This window comes from Ctenopharyngodon idella, chromosome 19 (assembly GCF_019924925.1).
Source record: "Ctenopharyngodon idella isolate HZGC_01 chromosome 19, HZGC01, whole genome shotgun sequence".
Classification (NCBI taxonomy): Eukaryota; Metazoa; Chordata; class Actinopteri; order Cypriniformes; family Xenocyprididae; genus Ctenopharyngodon; species Ctenopharyngodon idella.
The window spans coordinates 16,341,067-16,356,875 of NC_067238.1; the positions used below are offsets into that span (position 1 = coordinate 16,341,067).

General features: G+C 35.7%; 1 protein-coding gene and 1 long non-coding RNA gene across 3 annotated transcripts; both read left to right on the forward strand.

Moving 5' to 3' along the window:
• Positions 1–688: 688 nt before the first annotated feature.
• LOC127501628 (CD209 antigen-like protein E) lies at positions 689–15,787 on the forward strand. 2 transcript variants are annotated; one of them, XM_051873746.1, is made up of 7 exons: positions 689–826; positions 4,065–4,193; positions 9,490–9,579; positions 9,795–9,866; positions 9,990–10,141; positions 14,540–14,652; positions 14,938–15,787. In XM_051873746.1, exons 1-7 carry the CDS (start codon positions 775–777, stop codon positions 15,098–15,100), a joined length of 771 nt encoding a protein of 256 aa, XP_051729706.1. In that variant the 5' UTR covers positions 689–774; the 3' UTR covers positions 15,101–15,787. The 2 variants fall into 2 exon arrangements, with proteins under 2 accessions (XP_051729706.1, XP_051729704.1); XM_051873744.1 differs by having other exon boundaries at positions 726–850.
• On the forward strand, positions 865–4,054 carry LOC127501644 (uncharacterized). Its single transcript, XR_007926666.1, has 3 exons — positions 865–1,385; positions 2,229–2,355; positions 2,802–4,054. It is a non-coding gene; the product is annotated as an uncharacterized LOC127501644 (long non-coding RNA).
• Positions 15,788–15,809: the final 22 nt, after the last annotated feature.

Consider the following 15,809-nt stretch of genomic DNA (forward strand, 5'->3'; position numbering starts at 1 on the left):
CAGTCCTAAGATTTTAAGTCACAAGTTCATAGTTTCCCTTAGATCAGTGGTTTTCAATCCTGGTCCTGGGAACACACAGCATTTTGTATGCCACTCTTTTCTGTCAAATTCAGTTCAGTTTATGGAGCTCTTTCCTATTGAGCCGATGATCTGAATCAGGTGTGTTTAATAAGAGAAACATACAAAATGTGCAGAGCGGTGGGTCTCCATGCAGGACCAGGATTGAAAACCACTGGCCTGGAACATTCTTAAGAACAACCTGGTTGGGAATAAGTTAGTTTGATGTATAAGTGTTAGTTCACAAAATTGGCTGATGGCACAGCAAGAACACAGACAGTATCAAACCCTTTAGTTACTATTCTGAGCTGTGACTCAAGGTCAGAATTCCACACATTTAAAAGCCTCCAAAACAAATTGGTATTGCTCAAACATCTAGTACACTATGATATATTTTAGCTATTAATATAACTTTTGTTAAATAAAATAAAGTCAAAATGCACAACTACTCAAATGTTTTCAAATGAGAATATTGTTCTGAAAAAAGCAATAGTAGACAATCTCATTCTTCTCTCTTGGAGAATACAGACATATAATCATACATCTTTATATAGGCTATCACATATTCAAACAGTTGCTAGATTTGTTATTCAGATCTATGAATCATTATTTCCTGTCTGTATTAATAAGAGCAACATTTTATGTGACTTCCTTGTTCTCAAGAAATTTAAGCAGCACAAAAGTCTCAGCGGACACGTCTCCTGTCAGGCTCATGAAATGGATTCAGACTATCAAATTTCTAGTTTCATACTTTCAACAGTTGCTTCAGGTAAAAAATGCTCTCAATACAAAGGTGAGGTTGGGATGTTATCAGTATGCATTATATTTCTATTTCTAGCACTGCAGTAACTCTAAAATGTTTTTTCAAAACTCTAAAATGTTCTTTCAACAATTACACATTCGACAACCACTTCCAATGTGTCCTACATTGCATTCATGCTACTTTATCCATTTATGCAGTCATGGGTAATCGAATGCTGTCAACACTGTCATTTAAATAAAAACAGTAGAGCATCAGTTCAGAAAATGGAAAGTTCACATGGAATGCTGTAAAAATTGCTGTAAGATTACAGCCATGCTGTGGTAAATTATGTAAATTTACAGCTAATGGTGGGTAAATTAAGCACTTGCAGTAAATTTACAGCATTTAACAGTAAACAGGTTTGTTCCTGAGAAAAATGGTCTTGCACTGTAAAAAGCAGCACATGGGGGTGGAGCATCTTCAATGCGAGCCATCTTTCAGTCCTGCAGAAAACTTTGCGGTCAACAAACGGAATTTCTTAAAAACTCTTACCGTCTGCATCTACTAAAGAAGGAAACTGTTCAAGGTAAGTTTATTTCTTTGTCGTTATTTTATTATGTTGTTTCACTCAACTTGTAAAATCACCTCTTTCATGAGATATTTCTGACTGTACTACTTGGCGTGAATCGCGTGTTGTAGAAAGACAGACAGACAGTTATCAACGGGTGAGGCATTTCACTAGTCCGTGTTCACCAAACTCCGATTTTAACGCTAGGTTTAAGAACAATTGACAACGAAGTGCAATTGACCCTTCACCGGGAGTTTGATTGACAGGCGATCTAACCAATCATAACGCCATAACGCCATTTTGTCCGACAAAGCAGTCAGGGGAGTTAGTAGATTAACGTCGGTGGACTTGAACTTGAAAAATGGTGTGTACTGACATCTTTCCGTGGTTGAAACAACATTCCTTCTCATGTTCATTCATGTTCATTTAACACCTATAAATGAACTAGTAGGAAGAGATGATCGGTAACTAAGGGGAGCAGGTCTTTGCGAACGGTCAATTCAACGGCCCGTTGTCAATTATTCCTCCTCGGTCACCACACCTCAAGACATTGTTCAGATGTTGTATTTCAAGTCGTCAAGTTTTTGTCCTTAAAACGATCTTGTGTATAATTATTTCTTACACATCTCATCCCAATCCTCCATTGCTGATTCAGATCGTCATTTTAGAACTTATGTTACTACATCACAACAGAAATGTCACAGAGCTTTTTAATTGCTAAATTATTTTATTGATAGAGTTTCAGTGTATGTTTACGTCTATGTGTGAGAAAAAAAAAGTTTGTCATTTTTATCCTGTTGTTTGTTATATGTATTTGCTTGATCAATTTCTTTGTGGGGTTTGGTTCTTTTGTGATTTTAGGCTCTAAGGACCTTTAAGATAGCTGAAATCATTTGGCGAAGTGATATGGAACTGTAATGCGGTCAAATAAATCCTCAAGATGCCTGGAACTACTTGGACCTGCCTTGAACATCTGTAGTATAAAGAGGTAATATTGCAAAAGTGGTATTATTTATTATTTATTTATTTTCTTTTATATGAACCCTTAAATTGATTTACATGTACTTCTGATTTAGTAAGATTAAAGTCATGTAGTTTTGCAAACTTTGTGCACACATGTAACACATGCAGTACCATCTGTGCATTTATGAGACTCATGCAAATTCACATGCATGTTTCCAGTAGCATACAGAATACACCCATAGCTTACAGACACACACTCAAACACTTAATTATTCACTCTTCTGTGACTAACACACACACACACAATCACTTTCTTTTACACATGGCTAAACTGTCTTGTCATATCCTACGTTCATCAACTGAACAGTTCATTTTCTGTTTAATTTAAAAGTGTGTGCAGTGTTAATGATAACTATCTTTTGCCATGTGCAACATATAGTCACTAACATTTTCTTAATGTTTTCTTCTCAGATCTGGGCGTGAGAACACACTAGTTTCTCTCATTGGACTGTACAATTTACACTTTTCTCTTTGACATTGTTTTTTCATTGTTATTTTGCAGTATGGTTTCAAAAATAAATATTCTCATTATTTACTTACCTTGATGCCATCCAAGGTGTATATGACTTCCTTTATCAGAACACAAATGCATATTTTTAATCTGGAGGAAATTCAAGCTATGTAGGATGCATACAATGCAAGAAAATGGCTTCCACCATTGTGATTAAAGAAACAAATCAATAAGTAAAACATTCTGACCTTTAAACTAGTGCTTCTCTAGGGCTCTGATACATCAGATTGATGTTCATTCTTCTATTGCAATCAAAGCATCAGTTTCTACTTCTCAGTTAAACACGCCAACATATTTGTTACACAGCTATGCAATGAATTGAGTGCAGACAGGAAGAGTTTTTTTTAATTATTTTTTTTTAGCTTAATTAGTTCTTTTATAAACCTATTGTTTTGCTACATAAGACATTAATTGATCAGGTTGTGCATTCATTACATTTGGACTTTCCAAATGATTGCAGTCTTTCATTTTCATGGTATGCATCTATAGATCTCAAATTTCTTTCTAAAAATATTTCTGTTCTGCTGAAGAAAGGCAGTTGTACACATCTGGGATAGCATCAGGGTAAATGAAAATTTGTGTTGGTTAAAGCAAGTGCTGTTTTCCCTTTTCTTAACTTATTGTTTGTATTTATGCTGAGATTCAGTTTGGGTCAGTTTCAGCCAATTTGTCAATGCCTATTTTTTGCTTGTTTTAATAAATAGCAAATGATGCACCATAATCTATTTCTTCTTTATTTATTTTCGCTCCATCTAGTAAAAAATTGTTTGACATGTCTGTATGCATTATAAACTACAAATTCCAGAGATGTGTTATGTATTATGTAATGTATTAATTTTTCTATATTGTAGAATTATACCTGTAACCATTGCTGTAAGTACAATGTAAAATGGTAAAATTACGGTAAATGGCTGGAACCACAGCTGCCAGTACTGTACTGTAAAATTACAGTAAAGCTGTAAAATGAACAACAGTATGGTACTGTTGAATTACGGTAAATGGCTGGAACCACAGCTGCCAGTATTTTACTGTAAATTTATGGGTAAACTTTTTTACAGTAAGTTATAAATATGTAGATCTGTCAAAAACATATTTAGATATTTGCTTAAAACAGTGCTGTGTGAACTGGTGTGAAGTTTGCCATTTTCTCATCAAATTTCCAGGCAACTCCACTGAAGAGCAAGAAAATGAGAGGAAAGTCTGTCCTCTTAAACGGACTAAAGTTCTTCTGATTGTTTTGGCTGTTTCTCTGGTTTTTGCTCTTGGTGGCCTCTGTATTCTGGGTATACTGTGTGAGTATAACTCTGTTTTGATAAATAACGTTATTTTATGCATTGAATTAAATTTGAAATATCGAAGCAGAAAGCCAGAAATAGTATTTTCTTGTAAAACGTACTCCAATAATTATTGTTTTATATGCAACTTTGAATAATAATTTTTACAGTGTATATCAGTGTATATCATTTTTTTTTTTTTTTTTTTAAGGTTTAAATTAGAGTTTTAAGAACAGATTTCCAAAAGGCTTATTTACACCAGGTCATTCAGGCGTTTAACTGATCGGACAGCTATCCATTTTGTTACACGTCAACATACATGTTTCTCTGCAAAATGCATGTAAATCTAATCTTCAATTCCCATGCTATGTGCAAATTTAATGGAGTTCATGTCAAAGAAAGCAAGATATTAGCTTCATTTTATTTATCATCAGTCAATTTCAAAATAATATACTGCAATTGGAGACAAAGTGGCATCAGCACTGGTAAGAGCATTTAGTGTCACTACTTTTAATAAAGACGACAGTGTATTAATCTTCAGGATGTGACGCTGAACTTTCAGTTTCATTTGTGGCAGTTTGCACATCTCCAAGTACATTTGTAGTACATTCTTATTTTTTGTGCTAAATAAAATTGTAAAAGTTATACACTATAAATACACTAATTAAACGTATATTTCTACTTCAGTACACTTAAAAAAAGTATACTAAATACCACATTTACTTTAAGTGTACTGAAGAAAAGTGTATTTTAGTGCACTTTTTTTTTTTTTTTTCCTTAACTTACTAAACTCTTCCTTAACTCTCCTTAACTTAATAAAACAAGCTGTGTTACTATGAGGAATGATTACCTCAAAATGTAAATCTGTATGCAGGTGAGGTACTTTCTCTGAATGAAATAGGCCTACACATCTCTCGCCTGTGCTCACATGCCAACGATCACCCTCTGCGTGCCATGCCGACCCCGGTGTAGATAGATAGATATTAATAAATTGTTCAATTAACTCAAAATTAACAAGATCATTTAAACAAATAATGTTTTGATGAACAAACTTATTAACTTAAATGAATACATTTAAAGGGATAATTCACCCACAAAATAAAAATTCTGTCATCATTTAATCATTTACTCATCCTCATGTTGTTCCGAACTTGTATGATTTTCTCTCTTCTATTCAGCAATAGTGCACTAAGGTTCAGATTTACTCACTTGCGTCTTAATATAAGAATTTTTTGTTACATTTACTCTCCTGATGCAGTCCCATGCAAAGCGTGCTGGGATCTGCAGATCCAATTATTTACGCAGTCCCAAAACAAAATGATCATGTTAACTTTGTTAATTATGTTAAAGGGTTAGTTCACCCAAAAAAAAAAATTCTGTCATTAAGTATCCACCCTCATGTCGTTCCAAACCTGTAAGACATTCATTCATCTTCGGAACACAAATTAAAATATTTTTGATCAAAGAGTTTTTTTTTTATTTATTTTTTTTATCCTCAATAGAAAGCAACGAAATTACCACATTCAAGGTCGAGAAAAGTAGTAAAAACATTGTTAAAATAGTCAACGTGACTACAGTGGTTTAACCTTAACCTTCAATCAGAGGAGAGACGAATTTGTTGAATAAAGTTTTATTTTATTTTGTTTCGGCGCACAAAATGTATTCTCATCACTTCAAACATTAAGGTTGAACCACTTTGAATGTGGTAATTTTACTCATTCCTGAAGATTTTGTGCTCACACCCAACATGCGCGCACATAATGCTGTCATTGTCTCATTCCTAATTTGAGTTATTTTTCGCTGATTATTGCACTTACAGTCAAATACACATACATTAATGTCAAAATGCTGGTCTTGACGAGTATTCACGTAAGCACAGCCAGTTGTGTTAAATGTGAACGTAAACAGTTGAGAAAGAAAACGTCTCAGGTTACGCATCTAACCATGGTTCCCTGAGAAGGGAACTAGACGCTGTGTTGCCATGACGACACTATGGGGAATCCCTTCAGCGTAAGCACTCCTGAAGGCGTGTACAACTAGTCCAATTCTGTGTGTGAGGGGAAGACCAACCCGCAGCATCACAGATATCTTATGTAAGCTGAAATTGGCTTACTTACATCTCACTTACGTACATAACCCGGTCTCCTGAGGGACGTAATCGCTAATAATAAAAACGCCATCTTAAGAGTAATACACTTGTCAGAAGCTGTGTCCAATGGCTCGAAGGGTGCCAAGGATAACACGTCTAGAACGACTGTCAGGTCCCAAGAAGGAACCCTGACCTGAGCCTTCCACGGAGGAAACGAGTCACAAGATGGTGTCTCCCCAGAGATGCACCATCTAAAGGTGCGTGGAAGGCAGATATGGCCATGGAACTTTTTTTTTAACCAGATTGTTAATAAAGAGAATGTTACTTAAATCATATTGTAGTTAAGTTTTTTAAGTTGACTAGTTAAACAGTAAAAAAAATAAAATAAAAAAAAAATCGAAATCGTGAATCGGTCAATCATTCTGAAAAAATTGAGATTTTATTTTTTTGCCATATCGCCCAGCCCTACCAGGACATGGTGGCCTCTGAGGTCTGGGAGAAAATGCCTCAGTGTTAGCCAAACTGCTAACATCTCTAGGCAATTTATGTGCCAAGAGAGATGTTTCTCACTCCACAGACCCTGGGTTGAGCGGCCTTCCATGCCCCCCACCCTGTGCTGGAGGGATCTGTCGAAATTATCTTGCGATGACATGACACTCGTAGCACAGGGCCTTGAGACAGGAACCAGTGTTTTTTCCATATAATCAAGGAACAAAGGCATCTGCGCATAACTTTGATCATGCAAAATGGGTTGCCTCTTGGGGAAAACCTTCTGGTCCTGAGCCACCACTGTAAGGGTCTCATGTACAGGAGGCCAAAAGGTATGACGTTGGACGCTGCTGCCATGAGCCCTAATTGTCTCTGAAACTGTTTCACAGTGATGGATTGGCCTAGCTTGATTCTGGACACCATCGCCAGAATTGACTCGATGCGTGCAGGAGACAATTGTGCCCGCATTGTGATCGAGTCCCATACAACTCCTAAATATGTCGTCTTCTGGACGGGAGTTTTTGCTCTTCTTTGCATTTAGTCTCAGCCCCGTTTCATGTGGTCGAGCACATCATCTCGATGCTGTGCCGCCATTTCTTGAGACTGAGCTAACACCAGCCAGTCGTCTATATAGTTGAGCACCCGAATGCCTTGGAGCCTGAGGGGTGCTAGAGCTGCATCCATGCATTTCGTGAACGTGCGTGGGGAGAGTGCTAGGCCAAACGGAAGAACCCGATATTGGTACGTCCCCGAAAGTGAACCTCAGGAACTGATAGGATGGGATAGAACAGGAATGGATATATGGAAGTAAGCGTCCTTCAGATCTTTCGTGACAAACCAGTCCTCGGACTTGATTTGACTCACGATAAGAGGTAACATCAGCATTTAGAACCTGAATCTCCTCTGAGAACGGTTGAGCTGAAGAAGATCTATAATGGGACACAACCCTCCATCCTTTTTCGGAACTATAAAATACCAGCTGTAGAACCCGGTGTTTCTCTCTGGGGGAGGAATAATATCTATGGCCTCCTTCGCCAGCAGAGACTGAACTGCTCCATCCGAGGAGTTCGGCGTATATGGACGGGGCTGTTCCTTGGCTACAGCCCCGTGAGACTTGGATTTGAGAGGGATGAGCCTCTAAGTGGGGTTTGAAAGCTTAGAGGAATACGGCTTATTCCAGGATCTCAACACCTCGGTAAGCCCCAACGTGGAGGTTGCGGAGCTATTTAAATTGCTCATCGAATGTACTTTTTCTGCGCTCCTCCTTAATTTCGCCATGGCATGAACAACAACCTCCACAAGCTCCTCATACTGTGGTGAATGGGCTGGCGAGTCACCCAAATCACTCATCTCACAGTCAATGCTGAGAACATCTACCTCCTCGGAGGCAGACGGACTCAACATCAACAGCTTGCCTGGGGCAGAAGAAGCCGCAGAGCGGGCTTCCGGATCCCGAGGCTGAGCGCTGGACCCGAAGGTTGAACGAGGCCGCTGGAGCGAATGCACAACACACGCCTCGCGAGCAGCGGAACTTTTATAATGCCACAGTCGCCGGCGCTGCTTCGACTTTTCCGGTCATGAGTATGAGGTAACACAGCTCTGTTTATCATATTAGATACATTTGAGTGTGTTGAAAATGATGTTATAACGTTACTCTGTGCGTTCGCTCTGTGGCTGCTGTGAGACATTTGTTGCACACTGCATAAGATAGATCGATTTTAGAATATCATATTAAATGCTGGATGACTTGTGTTAATAAATGGCATGGAATTAATTTTAAAACGTATTGTATGATGGAGAAAATGCTGTATTACTGTTACTAAAAATAAAGCTGCATCTGATTATGCTATGTTAGCTACTGCGCAAAATAGTGTTTTTCTCTGAGGCAAGGTAAAGCATGGTACTCGCAAAAAATCAAGAAAATTAGATTTAAATAATAAGACTAAACGTGTTGAGCTATATAACAATAATTAGTTTTCTGTCTATAAATATATCAAAACAGTTGCTCCCTTGTCTATTAAAAAATGTAAATATTAAAGCATCTTTGGTGTTTTCATGGTTTCTAGAAAATTAAACCGGAAACCGAGGGTAACGTGGGTATGACACAATTGACAGGCGACTCCTCACACGTCCCGGAACCGTGGTTAAAATTGCAATTTTCTCAAGATTTACAAATAGTTGGAAACATTAGGGATATTGTAAGTACTCAAGTGAACAAAATATATAACACTGGCCTAGTGGTTTTTGGATATTTTACTGCAAAATTCTTACATATTGCACCTTTAATTGTACTAAATCGCATATTGAATTGTGATTGGTCTGCTTATACATTTCCATCCTGAATTGTCACTGATCTTGCCTCTCATATTATATCATTTATATAATTTATGTTGTTTCATATGTAGAGCCAACTGAAAATACTTTAAGACTCTTGGTGCAACAATTCATTTACAGAACCAAAGATTAAAATATAAGCTTATACTTATCACTTGCTGCTTTTTACCACTAGTATTTCCAAACTTAGATTATCAATGAAACGTTTACATTTGTAGCATCAAGTCAATTTATAAAGAGACGACATTTCCTCCAATATTATCTTGAACTCCTGTTTTCTGAAGGATAGCTTTCAAATATGTTTCTGTAGAGTAGTTTATAGTTTAGCGTGGTAGACTTTCTGACTTTCTTGTCCAAAACTGTTTGACCCCGCTGCTGCTGCTATTGTTTTGTCTTAATCAGATAATCATAATCTTGCCGATTTCGAATCACTGAATGAGCAGCACATCATGGTTTCAAAGCAACTGGAAACTCAAGAAATCATCAGCACAGGTGAGAAAGCTATGTTTCATAAATAGTAAAGTACATGTTTATGACGTTTCATTAACAGAACTGAAAATGTCTGTTTGTTTTCCCAATTTTCTTGAAACGAAAATGAAAGAGCTAAAAGAACTTAAAATCATTTGGCCTTTAAAATTTGTTTTTTGAGTTCATAATTCTAAATGGCTTCTTGTTTCTCTTTTATGTTTTAATTGTCTTTCCATCAGCCCTGAAGAAAGAGTTTGATGATCTTACAGCCAGATACAACAAACTCAGAGAACAGCTGTCCTTTAATGATGGTAAGTGTCAGTTTACAAGCTTAGTGTGACAAAGTGTGAATATTTTTGCTCATGGAACCAGTTTGATTAAGTTTATGATCTAAATAATGGAAGGTTTAATCACACTTTATTCATTACTCACAGCTCAGTCTTGTAATCTCTCTGTGGATGGCTGGATATCTTATCATGGAAAGCTGTATTTATTCAGTTGTGATCAACTGAACTGGTGGAGCAGTCGAGATGTCTGTGTTTCTAAAGGAGCCGATCTGGTCACCATAACCAGCCGATCAGAACAGGCAAGTCAGATCAATTATTAAATAACTGATAGTAGATGTAGAAGCATAATGAAAAAATTTGGTGGTTTGAATATTTTTTTTATTTCTCAAGGTGCAGTAGGTAATTATTTTAAAATAATTAGGAAATTATTTTAAAATGTTTTACTGAATAGTAGTAGAATAACTTACTTACATTTAAATACATGATAAATTAATTTAAAAGTATGCACACTTGAATGAGATGACAAATTCAGCCATGTCAGTGAGCTAGTCAGGATCTGCTCATCAGCCTTATTAATAATAACATGTAAAGGATGATGTACATCAGCCGGTTGTTATCTTAAAATAAACAGGGTGATAAAGAATGAGTCTTGTATCACCCAGAGGGAGTTTATTTTGTGATAAGAACCGGCTCAGTGTACATTATCCCTAGACAGCTATGTGAGAGTTGAGACTAAGAGAGCGGTCTGTTATACTTTGTTGCAATTGACGACAGCCATTATCAGGAAATATCAGACAGAGGAATGTTGTGAATGACCAATCAGAATAAAATATTTCAGAGAGCCGAGCAGGGATACTGTTATTGCACAAATAAATCCCGACAGGGTGATCATCAGTGTGTGTGTGTGTGAGTCACAGTGCAGTTTGTGTTTGGACTTTGTTTATATTTTGATCAGCTCCTTTGTTTAGTTTCCCACAACTCCTTTTGTTTCTATGGTTACCCTCATTGAGTTCATTTGTCCCAGCTGTGTCTGATTTATTATCCTCGTTAGCTCCCCTGTTTTTCAGTCCAGTCTTGGTCTAGCTTTGTTTAACATTACTTGGTGTGTTGTAATTTATTTTCCTGGTTATTTCCCCTGTTCCTTGTTCGGATTACTCTATAAAAAATTCCTGAAGATATATCTCCTTTGTCGTGCGATTGAATACTGCAACCCCAACTTGACTATATATATATATATATATATATATATATATATATATATGGGGGCTAAATAGAATAATTAGTTACGGTAAAAATTAACGCGTTAAAAATTTTAACGCACTTGCCCCGCCCCAGACCTATGCAGGTTATCTGACATTTCATACAGATGATTGATGACAAATATGATGCAGGGCAACAACTCACTGCATGATGAAGCCTATAGAATGCAGTCAAAATGCAAGATATTGGGGCAAAAATGCCCATGTTTGAGTTTTTGTCTCATATTTAGATCATATGAGTTAAGCAATATCACACGAGTAACGGAGTGCAATATTATACGAGTGCTGTTTTTGTCACAAATATAACGAATGCAAATGCGATAGCCTACTCATTTTATACAACAGGGGTCCGTTCTTCGTACCTCGCTAAATACATCTGAGATGATCTGACAGATACTAGATCTTATAATCGTGATAACTGAACTCTGGCTAATTTGGTTTTTCAAACGAATTTGTGGAATGGATTAAAATATCAGGATTAAGTTGTCTGAGATTACTGCGCGTTCTCGTGTTCCTTGAAAAGGGCAGATGTATCGATACTCAAAACCGCGATCAGCAATACAGCGATTCGCTGGCGGCAAAACAGCAAGGTAATGACATCATATAATTAGAAAAGACACCTGATGAATTTCTGGACCTTTATAATGAAACAGCCAAGCGAACATGACATTACGACATAAATGTTATAATAGATAAATGAAATGTGCAGTGTTTTTTTTTTTTTTGTTTGTTTTTTACATGATTCCCAATTATTTAGATTCACAAGCATTTGTACAGTCGTACATTTTTATTTCAATGTTGTAATTCACAATTTATTTAATTTTATCTTTGAAGCAGATTTGTTACGTAACAGCATTAATTAAAGATCAAGTTATCTGCATCTCCTGCGCTGCATCAAGCCACTCCCATAATAGCGTCACCATTCAAATTAATGCACGACTCAGAATAACTGTACAAGCAGGGTGAAGTCAGCTAAAATGGGCCACGTTTTGGTAAATGACTTATAATACCATCAAATAAGCTATGCATGAGATCTAATGATATTTTTACAAATTAGCATGGGTCTCTTAAATATATATATATATATATATATATTTTATGTGAAAAAGTATAATTGTTTTAAAATTATGAGAGTTAGAGTATCAGCAGGTCCCTTCTTGAGCCACGGCACAACATTCAGGTAAAATGGGCCAATATAAAAAAAAAAAAAAAATGAGATCAACACAGATAATTTTGGCTGAAATCATTTTATCTTTAACAGTAAATTGACACTATTGTCTTTAGTGTGCCATAGCAACAACGCTATAAATTTATTTAATTAAATAGAAAGTTGAACGAATATTTCATTAAAAAATGCAATTAAAAATGAACTGATCATGTTGTACAGGTGTGTGTTTCTGTGCACTGGTGTCTTTTGTGTGTATGTATGTGTGTACGCTTGTCAAATATCTGTCAAACGTTTTGTTAAAGATTAGAACATCTTTGACCAAAAAAAAAAAAAAAAAAATCACTTTAACATTTCCTGTAGCTGTAGGTCTTAACATTGTACTGTACTGACATCTTCCTTTCTTTCCCTTCTCTTCTCTCTTCTTATCTCTATGTTTCCTTCCTTTGCTTGTCTGCAATGAATTTTTTTTTTTTTTTTTAAAAAGCCTGTTAAGATTTTATCTGGATACACCTAGGCCTATAAACCTATTTTCACCCTCAATTTCTATGTAAAAGTGTGTGTGTGTGTGTGTGTGTGTGTGTGTGTGTGTGTGTGTGTGTGTGTGTGTGTGTGTGTGTGTGTGTGCAGTCCATTTTAGCTGAAAATTGTGGCCCATTTTAGCTTAACCAGCCATTTCTAACTAAAATGACCTTTTTCACAAAAGTTTCTTTTTTAAATTAAACTTTTTTATTTGAAAGAGCATGTCAAAACATTGTTCATAAACATTTGCTTTGTTAGTAAGCTTACTTATAATTGCTTTAGTACCCTTATTAGTGATGAATGAAATTTACTATGTCAGGCTCACTTTCCTTACAATTTCTCTGACAAGCTTCATGTAACACTCTGCCCTGCCCGCCTTAAAAAACTCAGACCAATCAAAACTATTGTTACATGTCAACAAGTGTTGAAGCAACAATACAAGATCAGTTATTGTGATTGGCTGTAAAAATTTAAAGAGATATGGCGCTACAACCTTATTTGGCCCATTTTACCAAATAGCCCATTTTAGCTGACTTCACCCCATGTGTGTAAGACTCCAGTACAATTGTAAAGCAATTGTTCCATCACAAATAAATCTTTCAATGAGTAAAACTGGCTGTGCCTATAGTATTATAGACGATACAACATTTATAATATTATTTTCAAATTAATTAGTAAATTATTATCATTTTAAATTATTGTCCCTGGATAAGTAGAGTACTCTTGAAATAAATTAGCAGTGGCTGGGACAGATTTTAAGTATCAATTCCACTTAAAAAGACGCAATTTTATCCTGTTTACATGAATAAGCCTGCTCACGAGCAGGTTTAAGCTTACGGACCTGTTGCTATGGCAGCAAGTCCAGGATGAGAGTTGAAGAACCGAACAATCCAAGGCATTTATTGTGTTATCCCGTGTGTGGGAAATTGTTTCTTCCATTTTAGGTTCTCTATCAATCACCTTCTCCTTTCCACATCAATGACATACGTCAATCAGAGAGCTTGTTACGCCCATCCCACGTTTACCTCGTTTCCCCAGCGTGCAAGGCCCAAAGTGTCACTGAATAGCTAAACAGAGAGGCTAAAAAGAGAAGCTAAATAGTTAAGCAAATCTAATAGCTAATAGAAAAAGGAAAAACAGCGGGCAAATGCAAATGGTTAATTGAATTGCCCTTTTTAATGGATGATTAAAACCTGTATTTGTAATTCAGTTTCTGAATCCAATTAATTATTTCTCTTTTTAAATTGTATTTTCAAATACAATTTGAAATTCCACTATTTATTTATGAATTCATAAATGTATTTTTAAATAATGTATTTATTGAGTGTTTTATGTTGTTTTTAGTAAATCCCTTTTTAATTTGAACCATTTATTGTTGGATTAATATATTATATTATATTTGATTACTTTATTCAATTTCTGTACCTGAAAGCTGTTAGATACCTGAAAAAGCATTGTTTATTTTATTTGTATCTTAGCTCTCATGTATTTATTTGTGCTGTTTCTTGTAGTTAGATTATTTGTTTTTATTTTCTTTATCCTTATTTGACAATTGTCCTATTTTTTTACTGAACATAGCACATACCGAACTGTACCGAAACCGTGACCCTAAACCGTGATACAAACCGAAATGTGAGAAATCTGAACCGTCTCACAGTGGACACTAATATAATTATCATTATAGTTATAATTCTTGGTGTGAATCGGCCTTAAATTTACTATTTGTGTGACGCTATCATTTTCTTCTTTAGGATTTTCTGTTCTCCAAAATTAATGTGATGCACTGGATTGGCCTCAATGATCTGGACACTGAAGGACACTGGGTTTGGGTGAATAACCAAACTCTCAATGAAACTGGAGTACAGTAAGAACTCTGCATGTGTGATTGTTTTATCATATACTCATAATGTAAATCAGTGACATTTAATGACAAATGACACAATTTGAACTTATGACAGGCTGAGGACCAACAAAAAGTGCATAAAAAAAACTTGATCATCCAAAAATCACCAAAACTAAAGCTAAAATGATTTAGCTATAAATAAATACGTTTAAAATGGGTTCTTTACTTTTTTTTTTTTTTTTTTTTTTTTTAATGTTTGAAAAATGTGTTCTTTACTTTACAAATTTGCTTGTTTGTGTGTTAAAGGTTCTGGTTCAATGGGGGGCCGAGTGAACCTGATAACTGGAGAGTACAGGATCCGTCTGGAGAGAACTGTGCTAGTCTGGGAGATGAGAATGGCAACTTTCAATCTTGGTTTGATGCTTCTTGTAAAAAAAAGAAGAAATTTATCTGTGAAAAGAAATATTAATATACCTACATCAGTGGAACTAATTAATGAGGTCTATTTTGATTTTACATATGCACTCTTTTGGCTTTGCTTACCCGTGTCAGGTTAAAAATGCTCGATTTTTCCTCCAGTGAACTGAACTGAAAGCTCCATTATAATGTCCTGACTAACTTTACATTTTAATCTACATTATAAGCTCTAAAGCAGACTACACCTGTTAATACAAAATATTTTTTGGTTTGATTCCTCACACATCACTCATCTTACAGTCAGATTGATGCTTATGAAACTGCTGTGTTGAGCAGATGACAGCCTTGTGGTTGGACAAGATTTGTTTTGTGTCTAAAATAACAGCAACAAGTCACTTCAATAACTATAAGACCGGTGTGCTATAGCTAAATGAATAATGTAAATGTAATGTGAGCTACAACTATTTTAAGTCTTGTGAAGCTGTTTTATAGGTTTGTATGAGAAACAGAACAGAATTTAATCACTGATAATCTGATAATTTTGCATTTTTACAACATGCAACTTTTGCCTGTTCTGTCACTTTGTATTTCTGTCACTTCTCTTTTCTCCACAAGAGGTCAGTAATGCAGCATCCTCTACAGCTTTATTGAATGCCCCTCCATGATAAATTACTTATGATGTTCAAACTTTTGTAAGTCGCTTTAATAATAAAAGAGTGTAATAAATGACTAAATGTAATTTAGTAATGTCATTTTGCATA